The following is a 26,703-nucleotide window of genomic DNA, read 5'->3' on the forward strand; positions in this document are numbered from 1 at the left end:
TCCCACCCTTAGAAGGAAGTAAACAGCTCTGTCTCAACAAAGCGAAAATTCTTCCTATATATAGTTAATCAACAATAGCACATTACGAATATAATATAAGCAGCCTAAGAAGTTGTCTACCACAACACGGTTCCCTATTAGACTATTTAATAAAAAATATAGATGCTTTATTCTTCTGAAGGCATTGTTCTATAAGGAGACACAGAGGAGGCTCTGGTTATATCCACAAATAATGACCTTACCGGTTGCCAGGCAACACCACAAATGCTCATCACACAAGCTTTAATATAAGTCCAATGGGAAAAGAAAAAGAAGACATGATTTGGAGGGGGTTGGGGGCGTGATGTCTAATGTAAAAACGAATTCCTTTACAAAAGTAGGTGCATTCTAGGTATACAGAGGTTCTATGAACCGTAGGGTGACCTTTTCTAGTCCTAATGAAGAACTCCAGTCAGAATATACATATACATATTATCCAATTCTGTGAATTCTGAAATTTTGTTTTAAATTGTGAGATGCAGAATCTTATTCTTGAATAATTAGTAATCCAATAAATATCGGTGGATCAGGTTATTATTTAAAGGATAACGCCAGGGAAAAAAAATTGAGCCTCAGTTTCCTTAGTCCTCTTGATTCCAAACACCTTTTTCTAAGCCACCCTGTAGTGTAACGGATCAAACTTACAGTTTTCTCTATAAGCCAAGCTAATTTCCTGCCCTGGGGATCAGATATTTTTCCCTATTTGTGATCCTCTTGGGCACAAGCCTGACAAAGGGGTCCTGCGTGACTCCGAAACGTGGCACTGTCTTCTTTGTGATGTGATCATGCTTCAATAAAAACCATTTGGACTCAACTTGAAGATCAGTGGTGTGCTAGCAAATATCTTCATTGTGGCTTTATGATCCAGTCTCCAGCTGGTGGTTGCTACAGCACCCAATACACTAGCGCTTTCTCCAGAAACATGTGCAATGAAAATTTGGATTGCTAATCCTTAGGCACAGGTCCGCTTACTGCCTCCGCAAGTTCTCCTGCCTCTGGAGCCTATAAGAGAAAATCGGGTAGCTGCAATTGTCACCTCCCAAATAGAGGATGTCCTCATTAGGCAGGCAGTGATGTGGACACCCAATGAAGGACCCCAGGCCATAAAAAGAAGAGCGAGAAATTGTCACATGACCATGGCTTCAGGAATGTAAAATGGGCATTTGGATAGGTGTTTTCTTCATACCAGTGGCTAGTTAGAGAGGGGTGGAAGAGGGGGTTACTAATATCCTAGAGTTGGGGCTTTAAATCTTAGGTGAATAGGGGTAGGGCCATTGTTTTATCAAACTTTGCGAGGCTGGGGATCTGTCATGCATTTAACTCACTGCCCCTCACGTAAAAAAAATCCACCAAACAGTGGATCATCCATACTTAACAGCTGTTCTCCACTTTTTAAAATCACCTAATGAATGCCTTTCCTTGAGACCTCTAACTCACCAAACTAGATATAAAGTAGATACACCAGGTGGGACATACCATTATACCCCAAAAAAACAGAGGCAGAACACTGTTATGGGAAAGCTCCAGTGTCTATAATACTGAATTTCCTCTTTTACCTGGACTACCTTGAAAGCCTATAGGTGCTAAGGACATCAATAAGACAGGGTAAGGTTTTTAATTCCATCTACATATAAAATAGTTTTGAGCAGCCCAAAGGCCCTTAATTACAGACAGAGCAGAGGTACCAGCATGCACCAAAGCTTGCTAAATCCTAGAATCAGATTTGATATCAATTATGATCCTATATCAAGGCAGATTTCCATACATGCAAAGGGTCACAGACCTTCTGTCATATATACCATTTACAAATTGTTTCTGAAGAATTTTAGAAATTGCTTAACCTCAGAGACCCCCACCTGTCCAAGCTACTATGGCAGCTGTCCTGACATATTAGAAGCTAGGTGGGAAAAATTGTTCCTAAGATTACATGTTCTTCAATGGCCATTCCACATCTTCTCTTTGGCTCCACCTCTCCTCTGAATCCACTGGGCAGTCAGGTAAGACCCATAACCCATTGCAATTCAACTAATCTATTCTACCTACTCTTCCCACTTCATTTAATGTTTGCTAGGCCTCCAACTTTCTCCTTCAGTTATGCATTCCCTCTGTACAGGCTTTACCTTCTTCTTACCAATGGCAAACTGGTTTTGCAGAACACAGAGAAGGAAAGCAATAACAATAAGCTTCCCTTTAATCCCCTTATCCTCAATGTAACTATCCAGAGTAAAGAATGCTGGCATGGCAAACACTCCCCAGTCCCAAATTGGACATTCCAGAGGTTTGAAAACTCTCTGCCCACCATCGTCAGCCAATCGTTAAGTACCAGCACTGTCCACATACATGGGAGGAGAGTGAGTCCCGGCTTCTCCATAACCTAAACCAGCCCTTTTCAACCACAGGTTTCTTAAGGGGTGCCTTGGCAAAATTACTAAAAATTGACCAAAAATTGTATACAAACCAGGGGGTGGTTCAAGCCTGCCTTTTAGTTACAGAAAGCCACAGGTTTTCAATGTGCACCATTACAACCTTCTATTCGCTGGCCTACTTATAACCAATGGCATTGGTTGACAAGGAGGACATCAGGTGCCTGCACAGCATCCTTATTTGCTCCTCCCTTGCCCCTTTCGGTCAGCACTGGGGTCACATTAGCTGAGAAACATTGGAATATTAGTCAGTACCTGTGTGCAAAGGCGTGTTTTGCTTTGGAAGAATAAATGACCTTTAGGCCCCATTAACACCTAAGCGTTTTGTAGCTTGAAGCCTGAAGCTACAAAACGCTGGAGGGGAAAAAATCTATTATTCTCAATGGAGATGGTTCACATCTCCACTCCATGTCACCTGAAGCCGAACGCCTTAAGCTCAAACAAGTTCTGGACCCTTTTTTGTCGCTCAAATCGGGCAGATTTGGGCGTTTTTCACATTGGTGACCTTTTGCCCTGGACTAAATCGCGGCAAAACGCAAAAACGCTGCAAAATCGCTGTAAAATCACGCGATTTTCTGCCTGAAAATGCTACTTTCAGGTGTGAATGGGGCCTTAACATTGGGTGTCCTACCTGTGTGGATGGTGCTACATTATGTAAAACTATTAGTTTTGTTTTTACTATTTTTGAATAGGGTGCCTCAACACGTGCAGAATTATAAAGGGTGCCTTGACTGAAAAAAGTTGTAAAGAAACACTGTCCTAAATTACGGGATATATTTCTTCTTTCCCACTGGAAAAACGAAGCAGCAAAAGAGCAATGAGAGAGTATGAGCTACTGGTGGGACCACCATTGATGCAACTCCTTTTACGAGCTGCTGATCATCTCAATGAACCTTACAGTCATTCTAAAGTATTTAATCAAGTTACGCCTAACTTATAGATTTGTACTCTAACTTTTAAAGGTCACAGTTTTACTTTCATTAAAGAGAATTCTAATTAAATAGAACATTATTGTTTACACCACACAGAAGCAAAATAATATCACAGGAAGACTTTGGTGTTTGGCCTGGAATTTTCTTTAAGTTGACAGGAACTCAAAAAGCCAGTTTAGGACTTTTAATTCCATATATGGCATACATATGATAGCTTTGAACTGTCTGTAGGCCTTCCCCTCTAGACAAACCATAAGCGCCAGCATGCACCGAGGCTTGCTAAAACCTAAAATAAGCATGATTTCAGTTATGACCCCCCAGAGCAATTTTACTGTATGCTCCAAAGGCCACAAATCTGCCAATCTCAATAATTAAAAATCTTTCTGCATACTTATATAAGAAAATTGTTTATGGGCATGAGAACAAGGGAAGTCTGCTGCTCCCCTGGTGGCCTAGGCCCCAGCCAATCAGGGCCTGTGGAGCATACAGTAATAAGTAATGCCAACTCTGTGCCTCCTACACCATGCACGCATTCAGTTGCTATGGTTAATACAAGACTGTCTGTGCAGTCAATGAAAATGTCATAGTTTGATATGCACCTCTGGGATGTGTGCTGTACACCTTACGTAGACCAATGCCCTTGAATTTGTATACTAAGCCTGCGCAAATTATAGTCCTGTTAAAATTAAACAGTTAATTCTAACAGTTAAACACAACCACAGATAAATAGCATCTATGAATTCACAATTAGTTTGTCAACTTTTGTTTTTATAGGAGAAATACATATCTTGGCCTTTTTTTATTTTAAAGATTTATTTATTGGGGAGAAAAAGATTCAGAAAAAGATTCCAGACTAGTATTATTAATTACCCTTTGCACTAAGCACTTGCAGACACTGGTTGTAAAGAAGCTTAAAAATAATACCAAAGGATTTATCTTACTTGGCAAATCGCAAATTAAACCTGCCCCCCCCCATCTTTTTTTTTTTTGTGACAGACTTTCAGGATTGATGTGACAAATATTTTTCCTGCAAAAAAAAAGTTAAAACTTGAAGATAAATGCAAAAACAACATGTGATTAAACTATCACAGAACGAGGTTAGTTTTAGTGCAAGAGCAATTCCTGAGCACTTGTCACCAACGGCCAAATTATTTTTGACGACAGTGCAGAAATCTAAGCATATAGTTTGACATTTTTGTGCTTGGGCTGTGAGCACAAACGAGTACTCTCTCTGTGTGCAATAATGTAAAGTGACAATGGTAGAGGCCTAAGGGTCATGTGACTCCATGAAATGCCTTGAGCCATCAAAATCATATCATTTATTGTAGTGATTTGGAAAAAAAACGAAAATCACATTGTAATTATTTACTGCCTCTTCATGCAAGATCCTCAGCATGGCTTGTTAAATTATAAAAAAAAAAAATCATAGACACTAAATAAAACTAACAGAGTGTCAAAAATAGACTGCTATATTTTTTACTGCCAAAATTCAGCAAGGGGGGAAAAAAATAAATTAATAAATAAAAAAGTAAAAAAAAAAAATAGCATGCTTTTTCCATTCCAGTTTATTTTTAATTAAAGGGTACATATGTGCCTTGGCAGCTCATTTAAATTCAGAGCAATATTTACCAGCTGCCTTTCCTGCAGCTCGTATTCATGAAAAAGTTGATTATGCAAAAAATAAATGAATAAAACTGCTCCCTAATGTGTACATTATGCTTGTAAAAAAATATATATATATTTTTCAGTGTAGCAAAAGCATTATCTAAATAAAAAAATAATTAAAAGGCAAAAAATATATCTGGTTATTTCAAGCAAAGAAAAAAAAGAAAAAAAATCACAGGGAATATAGACCATCAATTAGTTCCAGCTAGTGAATTATTTATACGTCCTTCTGAAATAATGCGCAAGCTATTTTTGCAGGAAACCACTTTTGTGGGCTCTTAAAGAGACTGATGAATACAGCATCTCAAAGAAAAGGGGGGGGGGGGGGGGGGGAAGAAAAAAAAATAATGATGTGTAGAGGGGGGTCCCAAACCTGCAGGTGCCCGCAGCGCAGGTTGTGAGTGACAGACAAAGAATGTCCACCACTTGAATTTATTTACTGAAGGAATCTAATAATGGCTGAAGGGGGAAAAGAAAAAAAAAAAAAACGTGAAAAATAAACAGTGTCCCAAAACACTAGGATAAAAGTAGCAGGTGTTTAAGGTGCATATCATACAATGGAGAAGGTGGAGTCACATTTATTTACACCCAAGATATGTGTTGCGCTCTTCTATACCCATCCACTCCAATTAATCTGCCAGGGAAAAAAAAAAGAAAAAAGTCACCCACCGTTTTTACTAGGTGCAACACGGAGCGGTGGCTGCAATGCTGCCTGCATCCTACTCTTTAATCATGCAGTACCAGAATGAGCACATTTCCAATCTACACCCTTTGCTGATGCATAAAACAGAGCTAACCTCATCTCTCTGCTAGCAAACAAACACAATAATGGATTTACAAGGATTAAAAAAAAAAAAAAAAAAATCTTTACATCACAGCATTAAAAGCACAGAAGGAAAAAATATATAACATAATATTTAAAAAAATAATAATAAGGACTCACCGACTTTGGGCTCTTCTTTGGGACTGGCAGTCCTGCAAAACGGCAACAAGGGAGAGATCAACATTAGCATACAAATGTTATGTTCATCTAAGATAAATCCCAAGGTATATCATTCTAATGTAGCCATCTGCACGGCAATAGCAGGATTCTCCTCAGCATCGGAGTTATCAGTCTGTTTAGAACGAATCAAAGCGGAGTACGAGAGGGAGAGAGAGAAAACAAGAGGAGGAGAGAGAGAGAGAGAGAGGAGGAAAAAAAAAAAAAAGGGGGGAACGAGAAAGAGAGAGAGGGAACACAAATCTATCTGCATTAGCGATGCTGCAGAAGCCTGGAGGCTGGGGGAGAACAGACCTCGGCGGCCTGGGAAAAGCGAACACTTGGACAGAATCTCAAATGCTCCCCTGGATTAAGAAGGACTTGGCTAACAATTAAACCTAGATATTTCCTTTTGACGCGAGCTGCTTGTCAATTGCATTGGACCAATAGACGCTGGATAAGAGATACGAGCTGATGTTAAAGGCTTTTTTTACAGCAAGTGAGAAGACAAGGATTTTTTTTTTTCCTGGGGTGGGTGGGTAGGGGGGATATGTGCAGGGAGGGTACTGATGGGTGTTATTCCATCAAGGTTAATAAACATGTGGCAGGCAGCTCCATTTAAACAAAGCTGACATAGACGAGCAGACCCTCCATGAACTGGACTAGAGGAACATCGAAGCATGACTTCATAAGATCCGTGTGATAGAAGGACTGAGTTTTAAGTAATTACAGGAGCAAAATAAAGCAAATGGCCTGGATTTTATAGGATTACAAAGCAGAAAAAGGCTTATTTAATAAAAGTGCAAGGAACATGAGCCAATCAGAAATCGGTTTTTAATTAGCCAACCCCCATCATAGTCATAGCTGGTTTTATCAGGAATGGATAATGATTGGCAGCCGCTGACACTCCCAGTTGAGTCAGGGGGCTAGACGGGATATTTCTGACCAATTAACAGACTTTCCTCCAGGCTGGAGACACAGAGGTTTGTTGGCTCCCTTTCCTCCATTACATTATGTTCTAGAAGTAAGAACGTGCATATTAATAGAACAGTTTTCAGTGACATGTTGATTGGCGGTTGGGTTGGCTCACCGTGTCCAAACCAGTTGGTAGGATACCCTAAATCAGGGATATGCAATTAGTGGACCTCCAGCTGTTGCAAAACTACAAGTTCCATCATGCCTCTGCCTCTGGGTGTCATTGTGGCTGTCAGAGTCTTGCTATGCCTCATGGGACTTGTAGTTCTGCAACAGCTGGAGGTCCGCTAATTGCATATCCCTGCCCTAAATTTACATATATTGTAGATCAACCTTAACATGACTACATTTACCTTCAAAATTGTGAGTTGAGTTACATAATGGCATGCTCCTTGGGCATTCCAAAAGTCAACATATCCATATCTCTATGGCGTGGCTATACTAAAGGGAAATAGACTGGGCACTTTGCAAAGTGCAGTTGTTTCAGAGTTTAGTCAATGAACAGAAGCTCTTCTGACTTCCATCATCCAATCACATGCAAGCAAAAATGTGTTTTTTTTTTCTTTTTTCCTTGCATGTGATTGTGAATTCCTTTAACACAAAAACATTCCTTAATACCGAAGAAGTTGAGAACATATTACTAAAGTTCAATATAAGGGGGAACTCCAGACTCCAGATATTCTGTATCTTAACATTTGCAAAGTGAAGGTTTACCTCATTTACTAAGCTCTGGAGCAACTGCACTTTGCAAAGTGCACAGTCTATTTTAAATTAGTAAATCAACCCCTATGGGTCTTGCGCTAATTTGGTGGTTAGGTTGGCTCCTTGTGCCCAAACCAGTTGGTAGGATACCTTCAAATCTACATATTTTGTAGATTACCATAACACGTGTGCATTTCCCTCCAAAATTGCGAGTTTAGTTACATTATGGCATGCTCCTTGGGCACTTCAAAATGCAACATACCCACATCTCTATGTGTCATGCACTATTTTGGAATGTGGGGGTACAGTGCCAGAGTGCCTAATCTCATTTGGGGGCACAATGGTGAATTTTAGAGGACCAGCAGTGACTGGCCAAATTTTGATCCATTTTTGTCTCGCTCTCAAATCAGCTGCAACACTTATAAGTGTATTCCGACAGCGAAGGGGTCCCAACTGTCAGAATACAATAACACAGTAAGGAGGATTCCTCCAACCATCTTGCTTTTGCATGTATGGGGAATCCCACTGGTTGACCAAAAAACAAAACAAAACACAATCCATGTGAGGCCAGCTTAAAGCAGAACTCCATCTTTCCACACACTTTATATAGTTTGTTTGGGCCACACTGGCCATGTCCCTCACTAATCAGAGAGGCCGCTGGATGTGCTATAAACTGTATGTAGATGCGGCTACATTCAGCACTGTGTTCTGGGTGGAAGACGAGACTTTCTGTCTCATAACCGGAACAAAGAAGAGTCTACCGCAGTGGCACTCAGCCACTCCGAGAAAGCAATGTGTTCTATCAATGAATACAAAGCTTCCTCTGATTGGCTGAGTCAGAGAAGTGGGCTGATGATGTCACAAACCTTTGACTCAGACAATTAGAGGAAACTTTGTATTCATTGATAGAATACATTGTGGAGCACACAGAAGAGTCTACCTCAGAGGCGCTCAGCCATTCAGAGCAAGCTATGTATTCTATCAATGATTACACAGCTTCCTGAGTCAGGGGTGGGCCGATGATGTCACAACCTCTGACTCTACCTCAGTGGCGCTCAGCTGCTCAGAGCAAGCGATGTATTTTATCAATGATTACACAGCTTCCTCTGAGTCAGAGAGGCAAGATGATGATGTCACAAACCTTTGACTGAGCCAATCAGAGGAAGCTTTGTATTAATTGATAGAATACATTGCGGAGCACACAGAAGAGTCTACCACAGAGGCACTCAGCCATTCAGAGCAAGCTATGTATTATACAACGATTACACAGCTTCTTCCGAGTCAGAGAGGCAGGATGATGATGTCGCAACCTCTGACTCAGCCAGTCAGAGGAAGCTTTGTATTCATTGATAGAATAGATTGCGGAGCACACAGAAGAGTCTACCTCAGCGGCACTCAGCTGCCCAGAGCAAGCGATGTATTCTATCAATGATTACAAAGCTTCCTCTGAGTCAGAGAGGCAGGCTGATGATGTCTTAACCTTTGACTCAGCCAATCTGAGAACACTTAATATTTATTGATAGAATACATTGTTGCTCTGCTGTAGTAGACTCTTCTGTGTTCTGGGTATGGAAGGTCTCGGCTCGCACTCCGACTCACAGGTTAGTGAGGGCCATCATTTGTGTTGGCCAGCGTGGCCCAAACAAACTATGTAAAGTGTGTGGAAAGATGGAGTTCTTCTTTAAATCTGGGCATACACTAATGCCCCGTACACACGAGAGGACTTATGTCCGACAGACTTCCAAAGGAGTTCCGCCGGAGTTCCGACGGAGTTCCGACGGAGTTCTGACAGACTTTTCGGCCGAACGGACTTGGCCACACACGATCACACTAAACTCCGACGGATTCGAACGTGATGACGTACGACCCGACTCGAATAAGGAAGTTCATAGCCAGTAGCCAATAGCTGCCCTAGCGTCGGTTTTAGTCCGTCGGAGTAGCATACACACGAGCGGAGTTTTCGAAGAGGACCGGGTCCGGCGGAGTTCCTTCGGGAAAATTTGAAGCATGTTCCATATTCTAAAGTCCGTCAGACTTTGGTGAATCAAAAGTCCGTTGCAGCCCACACACGATCGGATAGTCTGACGGACTCGGTCCTTCGGACTTTGGATGTTGAAAAGTCTGCTCGTGTGTACGCGGCATAAGAATTTCATTTGACAGTTTTCATGTTCGCCTGTTTTTCCTAATCATTAGTGGGGTCAAATCGATGTTCGATTTCAACTGCAGTGATGAGAAAATTTGAGTAGGATGGAAAAGCTTTCTCGAATGTATGAGTCTCAGTGTATGTGGTTTTTATTTGGTAAAATCCACTCATTTCAAAATTGAATGTTAAAAACAAATTCAATACTGTCAAATATTTATTTGTTTTCAATTTCATAGAAATTTTCCTAAGAATTGTTGTATGAATTTTTGAAATTCTACTAGTGTATACCCAGCTTAACGCAGTATTCAACCCCAAACCAAAAATGTATATATATATACTGCAGCTTACCAATCATTAGATGTGGTGGCTGCATTCGTTTTATTTTTTAGTCCTTTAGTTTCTTTTTTAGTCCTGCCAGTAACACACCTCCCGTATTAGAGTGCCCCTACTCTGGATCAAGGAGCACAGAGGGCACCTTTTGGATAGCAGCATTGTAACTCTGGGGGAGGGAAATGTTAGATGTACTAACAGATTTAGATACACTAACGAATTGAAGTCAAACCCCAGATCACACTGCAGTTACAGCATGTTTTTTTTTCTTTCTTTTAGGATAAAGGTTTTACATGAATAAATAAACACTAACAAATAAAGCCAAACTCCAGATCACACTTTATAAGCAGTTACAGCAAACAGTTTTTCTTTTGGAATAAACTTTTTACACAAATAAAAGCTGATAATTGTAAACACCCCTGCCAGTGGTAAATGGTTCATCTCATCTCTGCAAACCAATACATTTTAGGAGAGCTTGTTCTTTTGAAAAACAACAGACTTACTGGCCAGATCACCAGATTGAAATAGAAGACGGTAAGCCTAAAAAAAAAAAAAAAAAGCTAATGCAGCCACCCCATCTGAGGATTCGTAAGCTGCAATATAATAAACGCTTGCTTTTGGGCTCAATACTACTTTAAGTAGTACCTTATGGTGCCTGCAATTAGGACCATATATAAAACTTCATTAGCATACCCTACCAAACATTCATAAAGGCAGCAGAAAGCATTGAAGCCAGAGGATCAGCATGACAGTCAGGTAACTAGCATTTAAGAAATCGGCAATGTATTTCGCTCATGACAGGTATTCATTAAATTCTGGTGATTTTATTTAAAATCTCTCTCTCTCTTATATATATATATATATATATATATTCTTGAGCTGTGTATTCACCTGCTCGCTTGGTGAAGTTTGAAGTTTTTCCAATCTACTGTATAATGTACAAATCAGATTGTCACGTTAGCAAAGCTGCTGATACATTTTGTAATTGGTATTACTTTGCAAACAGAAGCATTACAAGCACACTATGAGCATCACTAGCAGTGAGGTTTACAGGAAGGACCAGCAAGCTCCAGCAGGTGGCGCCAGCAACAAGCAAACATGCACATGTTACATATCATAGTGGAAGCCGGGTTGCTTCATTGCAATTCAAAGACATCAAACCCACAGAGCAGAATTCTGATTGGCTGCTTTCGATTAGTGCATAACGCTGTTCTCTACAGTATATATGGCCAAAACTTATATTTCGGTTTTTGGTTGGTTATATAGTAAAATTTATCAAATGTTTTGCTGTGTGTTGTGGCAATAATGAGGAGCCCCCACCACCTGCTGGATATTTCATATGGGGCTCATCTCCACTGACTCCTGATATGCCCAAAAACCAACAATGCAACAGATAGGCAGAGTACCCAGCAGAACGATGGGTGGAAACACAACCGCAAACTATGGCACCACCGGGGAGCCAAGAAATACAGGCATCTCTATAATAAATCCAGATATTCTAAAGAGATAAAACATGGGAAAATGCACAAATACAGAAAAATGCATGTTGCTTATATCTGAAATCCAGTGAGCATCCAAATGGCTGACCACTCTACCTCTGCTGCACTGCAATCCTGAGCAGCACTTTTAGCCCTGCCTAAGTTCTTCTCTTGCAGGACTACAGATCTCCTCCCTCATCTCCACAACATAAAGAGGAGATGTTCTCTACACCAGCCGGAAGAACTGACAACTCTACTTTCCCCATACTGCAATCCTAAGCGGTGTTGTCAATCATGCCACAGTTCTTTCTTTCCCATGCTGGACTACAGAGCTCCTCCCTCGTCTCTTCACCTCCATAACACAAAGAGAAGGTTTTCTCTATTCCAGAGGGGGAGAACTCAAGCAAGGCAGAATTGGGATTTTAGTGCAGCAGAGACAGAGTTGTCAGCTCAGTACAGGAAGTAATGAGCTCATTGGGTTTCTGGCAGGATTATCAGGCATTTGTTAGTACTTGCAGCATTTTTAAAGCGATAAAGGGTAAATGTGAAAGTATTGCACAGATGAACGGAATGTGTTTTTTTTTATTTCTCCAAGACATACACTTTAAAGTGAACCTATTTCTTTGCCTTGAGTGTAAAGCTCTGTTCACACATAGGCGATTTGAATTACTGGCCAGATCAACAGGTGAAAAGAGAGGGGAAAAGCCTAGAAAAAGAAAATGAATGCAGACACTACATCTAATGATTGGTAAGCTGCAATATAATACATTTTTGGGTTTGGATTTAATACCACTTTAAGACCCCTTTCACACTGGGGCGCTTTTCAGGCATTTTAGCACTGGAAATAGCGCCTGTAAAATGCCTGAAAAGCGTCTCTCAAGCCACCCCAGTGTGAAAACCCGAGTGCTTTCACACTGGGGCGGTGCGCTTACAGGACGGGAAAAAAAGCCCTGCAAGCAGCATTTTTGAGGCAGTGTAGGAGCGGTGTATACACCACTCCCAAAATGCCCTGCCCATTGAAATGAATGGGCAGCGCTGCCAAAACACCTGCAAAGCACTTCGGCAGCGAGGCAACATGGGTGCTTTTAACCCTTACTTAGCTGCACTTTTCCGCTGCTATATCGGCTCTTCTCGGGCGCTAGCAGGGCATTTTTAACTCCCGCCAGCGGCCGAGAAGTGCCGCTATAGCAGCAGGAAAGCGCCTCTAAAACTAGCGCCGCTTTACCGATAATGTCGGCACCACCCCAGTATGAAAGTACCCTAAAGGCATTTTTTTTAAAGCAGCGAAGCTGACATACAGCAAACATTCTCTGCAGGTGAATCTTCCAGTTGCATGTGTTTTAAATGACAGTAATTGATCCTATACCAGAGTATGTTTGGTGAAAGTTGTATTGAGAGCGGTATTATAAAGCGCTCCCGCACTGCCCCAAGTTGAGTTTTTTTCCTGTCCTGCAAGCACACGGCCCCAGTGTGAAATCGCTCGGACTTTCACACTGGGGAGGGTATGAGAGGCACTTTACAGCCGCTATTTTTAGCGCTAAAACGCCTGAAAAGCACCCCCAGTGTGAAAGGGATCTTACACACCTCCTGTATTAGATTTCCCCACTCTGGATGAAGGAAAACAGGGGGTAAGTTTGGAAAGCAGCATTGTCCTTTTGGGAGAAGGAGGAGAGAGTGTTAGATGTACTAGCATATTTAGATACACTAACAAACTGAAGCCAAACCCCAGATCACACTGCAATTATACAAGCAGTTACAGAAATGTTCTTTTTTTTTATTTTTTAAGGATAAAGGTTTTACATGAATAAATAAAAAATGATCACTGTAATCACCCGGTCAGTGGTAAATGGTTTGTCTCAATGCCCTAACTGCTACATTTGCAAGAGAGCTTGTTCTGTTGAAAAACAACAGACTTAAGCCCCATACACACGATCGGAAATTCCGCCAGCAAAAGTTCTATGTGAAGTTTTGGTCGAAAAATTCCGACCGTGTGTATGCTCCATTGGACTTTTGCTGGCGGAATTCTCGCCAGCAAAAGATTGAGCGCAGGTTCCCAATTTTTCGGTCGGAAAAAGTTCAGACCAGAAATTCTGATCGTCTGTACCAATTCTGACAACCAAAATTCCTACGCATGCTCGGAAACAATTTTGACGCATGCTCTGAAGCATCGAACTTCATTTTCTCGGCTCGTCGTAGTGTTATACTTCACCGTGTTCTTGACAGTCGAAAGTTCGGAGAACTTTTGTGTGACCGTGTGTATGCAAGGCAAGCTTGAGCGGAATCCCTTTTTTCTTCTATTTTTCATCTGGTGATCTGGCCAGTAATGCCCCATACACACGAGCGGAATCTCCGTTGGAAAAATCTTGGATGTTTTTTGCGACGGAAATTCCGCTTGTGTGTACGGGGCATTGCTTTTGGGTTCAATACTGCAATAGGCTCAATTCACTAACTTATAACGCATGCGTTATTTGTCATAACAATTGTTATTTTCAGCTCTCTTTGCATAGTTACAGCAAATAATAATTATAGCTTAGTGAACTGAACCTGATATGTAATTTGGAGGATTAAGAAAAAAAAAAAGAGAGAAAAGAGAAAGTGACCATGTAAAGCTCATAATGCCAAGCAAAGAGGCCTTCATTGTAGCTGGCTTAACAGTGGGAGAATGGCTGAACACACAAGTCCATTCTATAGCATTCCCCCACAAGATCTATGAATCATAAAATGTCATTTGATTCATACCAATGTTTGCCGCACAAGCACCCGTAATCGACTTCAGGAACAAGGTTGTATGGCCTTGTACAAAATGTCAGCTTCTCTTTGGGGAGCGATGAATTACATGTGTATGAAATCACTGCAAGGTGCATTTCAGAGGATCAACAACCAGCTCTGGAGGAAATCCTAATTGTAGCAGGTTGTATATACATTAGTATAACCTAAGATACCTGGGTAGATGTCATCTGTAAAGCCTACCATAAATTCCAAGGCTGGTATCGCTTCTGGAAATGCTACTTGCCTGGCTAATATGCTGACCTACTACCAGCTGCTGTGCTTTCTATATCGCTGATCTTGAATAAAGTACACAAAGTCAGGAATCTTTATTTGTTCTCTTGTTCATGGTGAGACGCTAATGCCGTGTACACACAAGCGGAATGTCCGACAGAAAAAGTACGACTGGAGCTTTCCTTTGTATATTCCGATCGTGTGTATGACTCATCGGTCTTTTTACGTCGAAAATTCTGACGGACCTAGAAATAGAACAGGTTATAAATATTTCAGATGGAACCAATTCCTATTGGTAAAACCGTTTGTCTGTATGCTGTTCCGACGGACCAAAAACGGCGGATGCTCTGAAGCAAGTACGAGACGGAAGCCATTGGCTACTGGCTATTGAACTTATTGAACTCTAGTCCCGCCGTATGTGTTGTACGTCACCGCGTTCTTGACGGTTGGACTTTGGTGTGATCGTGTGTACACAAGACAGTTTAAGCGGAATTCCGTCGGAAAAACCTTCAGAGTTTATTCCGACGGGAAAACTGGTTGTGTGTACAGGGCATAAGGCTTTTTCTATTCGTCCAAGCAGTGGGTTGAATGAAAAAATTGACCTGGTTCTCCCATCCACAAATTCAAGGTGAATGAGAGAACCCTCATTTATTTTTGAATTTTGACAGTGGGGAGAGCTCCCGTAGCCAGAATACACTAATCAGTCCTGCAGTCTATAGCCAGCAGGTCTGATTGAGTAGAAATGTTTCCAATAAGGGGGCTGAACAGAAGTCAATCAGCAGATGGACTTCTGTTCAATCACAGTGCCCCATACGTGGATCAAAATTTGCCCAGTCCATGCTGAACCAGCTGAAGTTTGATCCATGCACATTGATGGAAAAAAGTATTTGATCCCCTGATGATTATGCACGTTTGCCCCCTGACAAAGAAATGATCAGTCTATAATTTTAATGGTAGGTTTATTTTAACGGTGAGAGACAGAATAACAACAAAAATATTCAGAAAAAACGCATTTCAAAAAAGTTATAAATTGATTTGCATTTTAATGAGTGAAATAAGTATTTGACCCCTTCGCACAACATGACTTAGTACTTAGTGGCAAAACCCTTGTTGGCAATCACAGAGGTCAGACGTTTCTTGTAGTTGGCCACCGGGTTTGCACACATCTCAGGAGGGATTTTGTCCCATTGCTCTTTTCATATTCTAATTAAGGTTTCCAGGCTGTCGTTTGGTAACTCGAACCCTCAGCATATTATGGGATTAAGTTCTGGAGACTGGCTAGGCCACTAGCCACTGCTTCTTCTTGTGCCACTCCTTTATTGCCTTGGCTATGTGTTTTGGGTCATTGTCATGCTGGAATACCCACCCAAAACCCATTTTCAATGCCCTGGCTGAGGGAAGGAGGTTCTCATCCAAGATTTGACAATACATGGCGCCGTCCATTGTCCTTTTGAAGCGGTGAAGTTGTCCTGTCCCCTTATCAGAAAAACACACGCAAAGCATAATGTTTCCACCTCCATGTTTGACAGTGGGAATGGTGTTCTTGGGGTCATAGGCAGCATTCCTCCTCCTCCAAACATTTGAGCTTGATTAGCACTTTCACCCAGTTCTCCTCTGAATCATTCAGATGTTCATTAGCAAAACTTCAGACAGGCTTGTACATGTGCATTCTTGAGCAGGGGGGCCTTGCGGGCTCTGCAGGATTTCAGTCCTTCATGGCATAGTGTGTTACCAATTGTTTTCCTAATGACTTTGGTCCCCGCTGCCTTGAGGTCATTGACAAGAATCTCCCTGTAGTTCTGGGCTGATTCCTTACCGTTCTCATGATCACCAAAACTCCAGGAGGCGAGATCTTCCATGTAGTCCCAGACCAAGGGAGATTGAAGATTGACAGTTATTTTGTGTTTCTTCCATTTGCAAATAATCGCACCAAGTGTTGTCACCCTCTCACCAAACTGCTTGGCGATGGTCTTGTAGCCCATTCCAGCCTTGTGTAGGTCTACAATCTTGTCCCTGACATCCTTGGACAGCTCTTTGGTCTTGGCCATGGTGGAGAGATTAGAATCTGATTGATTGCTTCTGTGGACAGGTGTCTTTAAACAGGTAACAAGCTGAGATTAGGAGCACTCCCTTTAAGGGAGTGCTCCTAGTCTTAGCTCGTTACCTGTATCGAAGACACCTGGGAGCCAAAAATCTTGCTGATTGATAGGGGATAAAATACTGATTTCACTCATTAAAATGCAAATCAACTTATAACTTTTTTTTTAATGTGTTTTCTGGATATTTTTGTTGTTATTCTGTCTCTCACTGTTAAAATAAAACCTACCATCAAAATTATAGACTGATCATTTCTTTGTCAGTGGGCAAACGTACAAAATCAGAAGGGGATCAAATACTTTTTCCCTCACTGTATGTCTAGCTTAAAGCAGGCCACACTAGGTTATTTTTTTTTATTAACAGAGTGCTCCACCCACCCAAACAAGGTGGATGGAGGAGCACAATGATTAGCAGCTGTAGTCGCTGATCAAGGAAAAAATGTCAACACGTCCCTTTAACAGTAGTCAATCAAATGATTGATTTTTACCAAGTGGGGATGGCCACATACTGATCAAAATTTGCCCACTCCCCGCTGAACTGGATGAATTTTGATCAGTATATGGTGAGCTTTATAGTACTGAAGCCAGAGGGTCAACATGAAAGGCAGGTTATAGGCACTTCTAGAAGTAGTGGCCTGTGATGGGAGCCTCCATGTTTTTCCAATAAAGTGCTATTTTGAACTTCCTGAAGTAGAGGACTGGGTAAGTAAATCTTCCTTAACAAGCCCCCTAGCCTACCCAAACAAGGAATAAACCCATGCAGTGTGGGAGAATTTTCAAGTATCCCTGGGTTGGGCTTTACAGCTATAACCATCAACATATATATGGTTGAGAGGAAAGGGAAGCACTGTAAGTCAGGCTTTGCTACATTATCCAGGGAAAAGCTAACAGGTGGATAAGGCACAGATATGACATCATCAGTGTGCTGCTGCCGCTTAAAGTGTTATTAAAACCAGGACCCTGCATTCACTATATCTGGTCTCCCACAGTACATAGAAAAGCAATTATTTTAGTAAATATAAACTGCTAAATACCTTTTCTCATCAGCAGTATATAGCAGTCTTGTGTCTTCCATCAGTGTCTGGTTAAAGCTTTTAGGAAGACTTTTCATTCTACGCTGATTGTCCTATGAGCATGCAGGACCTCTGACCCTCTGTCGGGACAGTGCCGATTGGCCTTGTGCTGATCACATGCACCCTCCCAAAAGAAGGAAAAAACTCTCTAACAATACACACCAAACTGAGCATGTTCAGAGTGCCCCCAAGGTTCTGTACTATCAGCTGATGGATTGGAGACTGAGGAAGAAGGGGAGGATCAGAGAAGGCAGGATCATATAGCCTTTTTACACAATGTGGAGGATTAACCCCTTAGGTTCCACAGTGAGTATAACAAACATGCTTTACTGCATATACAAACTGACTTTAATGTTGTGGGTTTAGTAACACTTTAACTACCCAATCACAGGCTAAGGCTGACCTTGACTAGGTTGTATTATTTAACTAAACCAGAGAAAAGTCAGGTCAGATCTTGGCTGTGCTTTCTGACCAGGTTGTCCAAATAACTCTGGCTGAACAGAATTACAACATTTTGGCAAGTTAGAAAGGTTACCCTTACAAATTTCAACTGTGAATTTAGCCATTTGCCTACAGATTCACTTTAAAGTCTAAGTTCACCTTTTCAGAAAAAAAAATGAAAAGATGAACACAATACAACTTCCCAATTCTCCGCTGTACTTACCTCAATGGGTGATCAGTGCCTACACAGCCGATGCAACAGTCAGGGGATCTGAAATCCCGCTCTTCTCTCTCTTCTTTCTGCAGCCCTTGTGGGATAGATCAGCTCGATTCTGATTGGTTAGATCCAGAACAGAGCGTCACTCTGATGCTTCCCACAAGTGCTGCAGAAAGAAGGGGAGAAGAGCAGGGATTTCAAATCTCTGCAGCAGCTGTATGCACACTAATAGCGCATCACCCACAAAGGTAAGTACAGCGGGCAAGGAGGGTGGAGAGGATATAAGGTGTAATGCCACGTACACACGACCGGACTTAAGTCCGGCAGACTTTCGACGGAGTTCTGACAGGGTTCTGACAGAGTTCTGACGGACTTTCCGAATGAACGGACTTGGCCACACACAATCACACCAAAGTCCGACAGATTCGAATGTGATGACGTACGACCGGACTAGAATAAGGAAGTTCATAGCCAGTAGCCAATAGCTGCCCTCGCATCAGTTTTTGTCCGTCTCGGTAGGAACTGGGTCCGGCGGAGTTCTGGCAGAAAAATTTGAAACATGTTCCATTTCTAAAGTCTGTCAGACTTTTGCAAATCAAAAGTCCGCTGCAGCCCACACACGATCGAATAGTCTGCCGGAATCATTCCGTCAGACTTTTGATGTTGAAAAGTCTGGTCGTGTGTACGCGGCATTAGTTTACCGTTTAATTTTTTCTAAAAAATGGTGAAATAACCCTTTAAATATGTACCCCTCTATATTTACTGCCCTATCAAAGATGCAAAACCTTGACATAGGCAAATCTTTTTAACCAGTACTCCATAGTTGTAAATAAATTATTTACTAGAACTTTTTAAACGAACTAAAATAAATATTTACTGGCATTCATTTTAGATAAGATTCAAACTCTGCTAACACTCTGAAGTGTTATAATGAATATACTATAAGACGGCAGAGTAGAACCCAAAGTAGATAGCCCCTGGGATGCATGTACCATTGGATGAGAAACAGTAGAGTACACAGTTTATCAGCAACTTCTTGAGGAGGAGAGAAGAAAGAGGGTCAAGTGCTTATACCGATTACCATGCAGACATCACGCCAATGAAGATCAGAGAGGTGACACCAATAATTTATGAATTCATTGATTTAACAGCCGTGTCTCCGCAGAGTAGGATACCACTTCAATGAAAGCTTCAGAAGCCTGGCAGATTATAGGAACTATAATAGTCCAAAAGTTATTGCGGCATTAATATTTCATCATATGTCTGTCGAGAACCCAAGGAATGGGACTCTCCAGCCTAGACATCTAGATAAGCATTTCTTAATTGTCTCAGGAAAGACACAAGCACGGAGAGGAAAATCTAACATCAGCTGCAGGATAAATGGCAGCCATCTTGTGTGCCACGGTATTACAGCATGGTATGCCAGGAACTATTGACGTTACAACGCCGCATGAAACAAAATGAAGGGCAGGAGGAGTCCTCTTTCCCAAAGGCTTAAAGTAGAAATCAGGGCAAGTTAAAGTTTCCAATGAACTTACATAATGTCAGACTGTGTGCCCTATCTCTTCCTAACTGTGAGGTGCAGTGGTACCTACAATGAATGTGGTAGGTCCCTTCAGGGCAGCTAAAAGTAATTAAGCGAAGCAGAGTCCAATGAGGTGGCGGCGTGCGGTCTTAAAGAGGAAGTAAACCCTGATGAGTTTACTTCCTCTTTCATTCCCTGCAAAGGTAAAGCATATCGGACTACTATGCATCGCATAGTAGTCCATTATGTGTCACTTACCTGACACAGGAGCCAGCGAAGTCACCGATGTCCCCTTGTGTATGGAGCCTCCATCTTCTCGGTGGGTCTCGCTGCTCCGGCGCTGTCATTTGCCGGAGCCGCGATAATGTCACTCCCGCGCATGTGCATGGGAGCCGCCACTGGCGGCATATCGCCGTTAACTGTGGCGTGCTCAGTGCGCCGCTGTCTACGGCGCATGCGCCGTAGACAGCGGTGCCTGTCTTTCGGCAAATATCTCCTAAACCGTGTAGGTTTAGGAGATATTTCTTAGACCTACAGGTAAGCCTTAATCTAGGTTTACCTGTAGGTCAAAGTGGTTTGTAAGAGTTTACAACCACTTTAAGGTTCCCTTGGACCCCAGAGGGTAGTTGGATGTGCAGGTGTAATTTCAACACCCTCCACTATCCGCTATTACTTGGTGGTCACATAAATAGGAATGGGTATCATTACTGAGCACCTGCTGGTTTTACAAGGTGCCTTCTGTTGCAGTCACTACGAACACCACCTTATTTGTATAGCATCATCACGATTGAAGGTCTTGGAGCTCCACACAAGACTTGTTTCCCGAGAAAAGACAGACAGCAAGCAAGCCCCTGTCCAACCCCTATGGACTACCATAGGGGTGACCAACCTTTTAAATAATGAGGGCCACTTAAACAACTTGGTAACCGGCCGTGGGCCACAATGAGTGGAGGGGGAGGATGACAGGTCTGCGTCCACTCTGCATATGCAAAGCAGGCACAGACATGCCTTCTCTACTCTATGGGCCATCCTATCTGCCCAGGTGGAAGGGGACAGATCCCCTTCTGTTTTGTTTTAGTAGATCAAATTGGCGGTAGGTTGGTGTAAACGGAGACAAGTCAACCATAGGAGGTGAATGAAGAGTCTGATTTAGTTCGCCTGAAAAACAGACAGAACCGATCAAACCTGTCATGTGAAAGGGGGTCTAAGGCTGTGCAGTGCACATGTAGTTTTCCTGCGGGTTAGCTGCACTTTACCAAAGAACTCTATTATATCCTGCATCCTTTCTGAAATTGCACCAAAACTCCTGCATTCAGGAGTTTTGGTGGGCTTTTAGGAAGCACACCAAGCCCGCAGGTAATAACAGAAGTCTATGGCCCAGTGCAGGTAACCTGCAGGTGCACTGCTTTGCACCTATGAATCACTTTGACAGCAATCCAGAGCAACCAGTGCAGAACTAGAACAGATATGCCAATTGCCCATGATTTTAATAAAAAAACAAAAACTGACCTTTAAACACAATGTTTAGGAATCCCCCTGCGGGTATTGCTGGCTGTTGCTATCCCAGGCGGAGCACACTTGGTATAAACTCCACCTATGACAGGAGATGGCGCGATACAGGATTGCAGGGTTGGTGGGATGGGAACCCACAATCTGGGCTTGCTGACCCACAATCCCAGAGCAGGAGATCGCGGGACACATGTGGCCCATGGGCAAGCTGTTGGGCACCCCTGGACAACCAGGTACTCCTTCACACAGCTGCCTGTATGTTAGACAAATGCAATAATCACCATTGCTGAATGACTATAGAAATAAAGCCAATTAGACCTAGATATTGTGATGTCAGCCAGTCTTAGTTGACTGATTGCCAGGCCGTACATAAGATTTTGTTTTCGGTTCTTTAATACACTGAGGCTTCAATAAAAGGAGGGAGGGCCACGTAATTGTAAGAATGTTAATGGCTTTTCAAAGATTTTTCCATTGAAATATTCAGACTGCACAGGCTTCTGATGAAGCAGATTTTATCATAGTGACCTCGCTGATCGCCACCCACCACTTTCCATAAACATTTCCTCAGATATCTTTTTCGTCTTACCTGCGTGCATGCTAAATAATATGTCTGTGTTACACTTCCAGGTATTTATTACGTCTCACAGAGATCACAGCACTTTTCCCCACTATCCTTCATCTGTTATTCTTTTCTTTCCAGATGGGCAGCACCGTCTTTGTTCAGGCATAATCCAGGTTCACCATCTACTTCCTAGGATGAAATGCCAGCCCATAGATAAAACAATCATATTTGGTTCAGTGCCTTTTCAGCTGTTGACTATGCTCATAAACAGAGGCACGCTGGGAATAGGAGTGGTCATCCCAGACTTATCTACTTTTTTTCCCTCCAGTATCCAGTCATCCTGTAGGTGGCAGTATAACCCGACATTATATGATGTTGTGTCCCTCAACTGAGCGCATTCGGCGCAGTACAAATCCCATATCAAATCAAAATCAAATCAATGTATAAGAAAGAAAAGTGAATTACTGCAGGTGTATCTGTTCCTGTTTGAGATGTTTTCCATAACTTCCTGTCCTTCTGACTCAATGTCTTCCCAATGGGAACACAGACAGCAATAAAACCTGAGAGAAGCTACAATCTTTAGTTTCTCCGTTTAATACAAACAAAAAAAGTTTTAGTTGGAGAAGTGCTTTAAGCCTCCTTCACATGGCCATTTAGCTGAACACAATGGAATCCAGTGGCATGAGTCAGCAGATTCTTGTGGCTAGAATGAGAGGTGCATAGTGTTGGTTGCTCAGGCTGTATAAAGGAATGGCAGGCCAACGGCTGCTATCACTGTTCACATAAAGTCGCACAACAGTTACCTCTGTTAGGAATGGGTATCCGAGCCTGGAAGCATCTGACTGCAACCAGGCTTGGACTCCTGTCTTTAACCGTAGGTAACCACTTGATATGCAGCTAGATGCATACAGTGACAGCAGCTGTTAGCTTGTCACTACCTTTTACAGGCTGCTGCTATTTGTATGTACCTGCCATTCCAGCCAAAAGAATCTGTTGACTGATGCCGCTGGAATCACGTGCATGCAGCTAAACGGCGATGTGAAGGAGGCCTTACTAAATGGTATGGGCAACACTAGGAGCAAAGCATTGTGCATCCACAATCGAATCCCCCTTTTGTATTTTAGTATGTTGAAAAGGTCGGCTAGCTCAGAAAACCCATAAAAAGAATAAATGTTTTGATACCCTCAAAGTATTACAGGCCTCGAATTAGCATAAACGCTAGCCAATTAGCATTTTTACCAATGGCAGTCTGCATATTCAGGTTAGCTTTCTACACTCTAAGAAGAAAAAAAAAAAAGTCACGCTTCACGAACTAGAAAAATAATTCCGTATAAGCCTCATCAGTGCTGACAAATATTTCTACATACTTGTTCTCGATTTGCCGAAAACGATGCAGAAATAAAAATCAGTTGACTTTTGATTTTTTCCAGTACGCTGCACTGCAATACCATTGTGAGTGACTTCTTAGTGAATAATTTTGCATCTAAATCATCTGTCTGTCAGGGAGAACAGGGCTAGGACTACTCTTATAAGCATCTTTCCGATGACTGAAAGAAAAAAATTTAAATAAAAAAAAAAAAGAAAAAAGAAAAAGTATATAAAAAATTCTACAGTGCCAAATCACGAAAACGTGTCAAGAGTGATTCATCTCCATCTTTGATAATTTTTTCTTCTTCTTGTATGGAGATGAATAACTAATTTGTTTTGAGAGATTCTCCAGGATGAAGATCAGCAATTAATGTTGAAATATGATGATTTTTTCCAAGTGGATAAACTTTTTTTTTTCAGTCAGGTAATACTTCACTTCAAAGAACTCTGTGCCAATGCAAAAGCATAAATACGGGATATCTTGTGTGCATTGTCTTGTCATTGAGAGTGTGAGGAGGCATAAAAAGAGAGAGGTTGTCAGGGACAAAAGTACAGCACCACGCACCAATTCATGGTAAATCAGAACTGAACTTGCTCAATCATTTACTATTTTTAATACTTATGCTTCTACATTTCTTCAGTTGCTATGTTTCTATGGCTATTTTAGTGATTTTGTTTTAGCATAAATATGTAAAAACATTTTTTAAGACGATGCATGGTTTTAGAAGCTAGGCCTCCCATATTGCTATGCTAACAAACCTGTTGGACTGGTTTGTGAAGCTCAGTACAGGAAGTAATGCTGCAGGAAATTATGTAGGCAGGAAGTGAGGGGGAGGGGAAAGGACTTTAACAAGCCATGTGCTCAAGACAAAGGAACACTTGTTTGCAGGAGTTCAGAGAAAAAAACTGTACTGAGGATCCTGGGAGAAGACTCCATGTCAAGGAAAGACCAAGTTAAAAGAGAAGCATGGGATTATATATAATTCTCACAGATCCCTGAACAGCTACGGGGGGGGGGGGGAAGCAGAGAGCTGGTGGCATTCAACTGCTTTGCCCCCCCCCAGCTCTCACTGGAGCACTGGGTTGTGGAGGGGGCGGGAGTGGCCAGCTCGCTGAGAGGCTGAACCGGGTGCCAGTCCAGGCATGTGGGTGGATCCCAACTTCATTGTCACAATCTTGCCCGAGCCTGGACTGGCTTTGTGACGTCAGCTGACTGCCTGCTGTCTGCTGACAATGGGTCACAAGTGTGCAGAACAAACTGCATTCCTGTGATCCACAGGAAAAGTACAGCCCAATGAGTTCTGGCTGTACATCCTTAAGCAGATATTTAATATACTTATTGTATATATTGTACTTGCTTATTTGTTAGGAAAGATAGATAGCTTGTACCTTGTAGGTATATTTTGTAGTATCTATCAGTCTTGTACTGTTTTCCTGAAATTGTAATAGTTTGCATGTGCACCATTTTCATTTAGTAAGCACATCATTAAACTACAGCGCTTTAATTGCTTCCTTGGATTTACTGCAAGAACCCTAAATAGATGCGAAGCAAAACACTTGTTTTCTGGTTTCGGGCAAAATGTTGTCATACATCCCAGGAGTCTTCATGGGCTTTTTTTGTTTTCCTGTCATCTAGAGAAAAGGAGGGGCTTTCTTGGTTAAGCACACCCTCTCACCTGCATGCCTGAGCTAAGGGCAGATGCATTACAGGAAGTATATGCTACATGAATCATCTGCCCTTACTAAAGATGGTCATGACTACAAATGCTGGGGGAAAGGGGGGTTTCAAAAATGATTTTTAAACAAAATAAATAATGGAGACATGGATAGATGGGTGAGCTTGCTTAGAATATTAAAAATTAATTACATAGAGTTTTCAGTTTGTGGTGATCAAATACTGTTTCATTCCACATGTTGGGTAGAGACAGAAACTTCTAGAGACACCTAAATGGAGCCCAGACCTTTGCAGAAGCCACATTTTATGTTTTATTTATACTATCCTATTATACCCTATAAATAAACAGTAACTGTGCATTGAATTGCCCAGATATAGGGTTAGCTGTTGTTTAGGTTGTGTTAAATCTATTTATTTTAGAGAATCAATAGAACATGTCATTTGACCAGGGGTGCCGAAACATTTGCACATTTGCGCTTTAATTTCTGGTATGTTGTACAGCAGAGAAGCTACATCCGGTCTTCAGTTCGGTGGTTCCTATCGACATCTCCTCTTTCCTGGAATCCTTTCACCCAGCACTTAGGCTCTTCCTGGAACGAGGTCTAATCATGTTTTAGTAATATGATAACGGAGCGATCTGACAACTGCAGGAAATAAGAGCACTCACAAAACTTAAAGTGTTTACCCGGTCCTTCCAGCTTTACGGAAATCAACACACGGCGTCAGACCGGGGCAGAGATGCATCTCACAACACTACGTCGGTTGGAAAATTGCTATTGCGGATAGGGCCGACAGCAGAAAACCTTTATCGTTTTGGCGCAGGAGGCAGATAAGAATTTGCACAGAGGTGAAAAGGTAGATAGACTTATGATGGAGATAATTGCCTGATACAGAACAAGAAATTCTTCATGCTGCGAGAGGTGCTGCAACAATTTTCGGAAATCTGATTTTAAGGAAACTCTGGAAAGATAGAAATTCAGAAGCTGCTCGCTTTTCAATAATGTGAGGGTTCCATGGCGGTCACAGAGAAAGGGGAGGACAAAACAGAGAGCTTGCAGACAACAGGTTAAATCAATTAGTGAAGCACTAATGCTATTTGGTAAGTGCTGGAACTGTACTATAGTCGGAAATTCCACTCAGTTTAAATAATGAACAGGCCTTTCACAGTGTTTGCAGTTTTAAAGCAATTCAGTTGCTGAAATAAAGATACAAATTAAATGGCCCCATACATGGAGAACATTGGATACTCAGGTCTCCTGTCGTCCACGCTGCCGATCTTTGCAGTAATGAAGACAAAACTACAACTAAAGATCATGCAAAACTCGATATGTCTGGGAATGACAGATTTCTAGTCCTCCAGTGCACTCAGCGTATTGTTCAAAGAGGGCAGCGGGAGGAACAGTGTGTGGTGGGGGGCAAAAAATTGACACCTCCAGAAGCATCAGATTCTGCATTATCTTCAGTTTTTCTTTATTATTGCAAAGATGGTGGCACAGGCAGCAGGAAGGGAAGTATTCAACGTCTTTTTGCAGAGGGAATCCTTTATTTGTAGTGACTAATTGGCATTTTTA

General features: G+C 41.9%; 1 protein-coding gene across 11 annotated transcripts in view; it reads right to left on the bottom strand.

Annotated features, from left to right (window-relative positions):
- The window catches only part of MAGI1 (membrane associated guanylate kinase, WW and PDZ domain containing 1), a 708,238-nt gene that overhangs the window by 80,105 nt on the left and 601,430 nt on the right, over window positions 1–26,703 (bottom strand). For all 11 annotated transcript variants that reach the window (XM_077451962.1, XM_077451961.1, XM_077451956.1 and 8 more), the window contains one exon: window positions 6,003–6,034. In XM_077451962.1, the coding sequence (XP_077308088.1) occupies window positions 6,003–6,034 (32 nt within the window). The remainder of the gene's footprint in view (window positions 1–6,002; window positions 6,035–26,703) is intronic.

Source organism: Lithobates pipiens, unplaced genomic scaffold (genome assembly GCF_037356315.1).
Source record: "Lithobates pipiens isolate NorthernLeopardFrog02 unplaced genomic scaffold, aLitPip1_a1.2 Scaffold_23, whole genome shotgun sequence".
Classification (NCBI taxonomy): domain Eukaryota; kingdom Metazoa; phylum Chordata; class Amphibia; order Anura; family Ranidae; genus Lithobates; species Lithobates pipiens.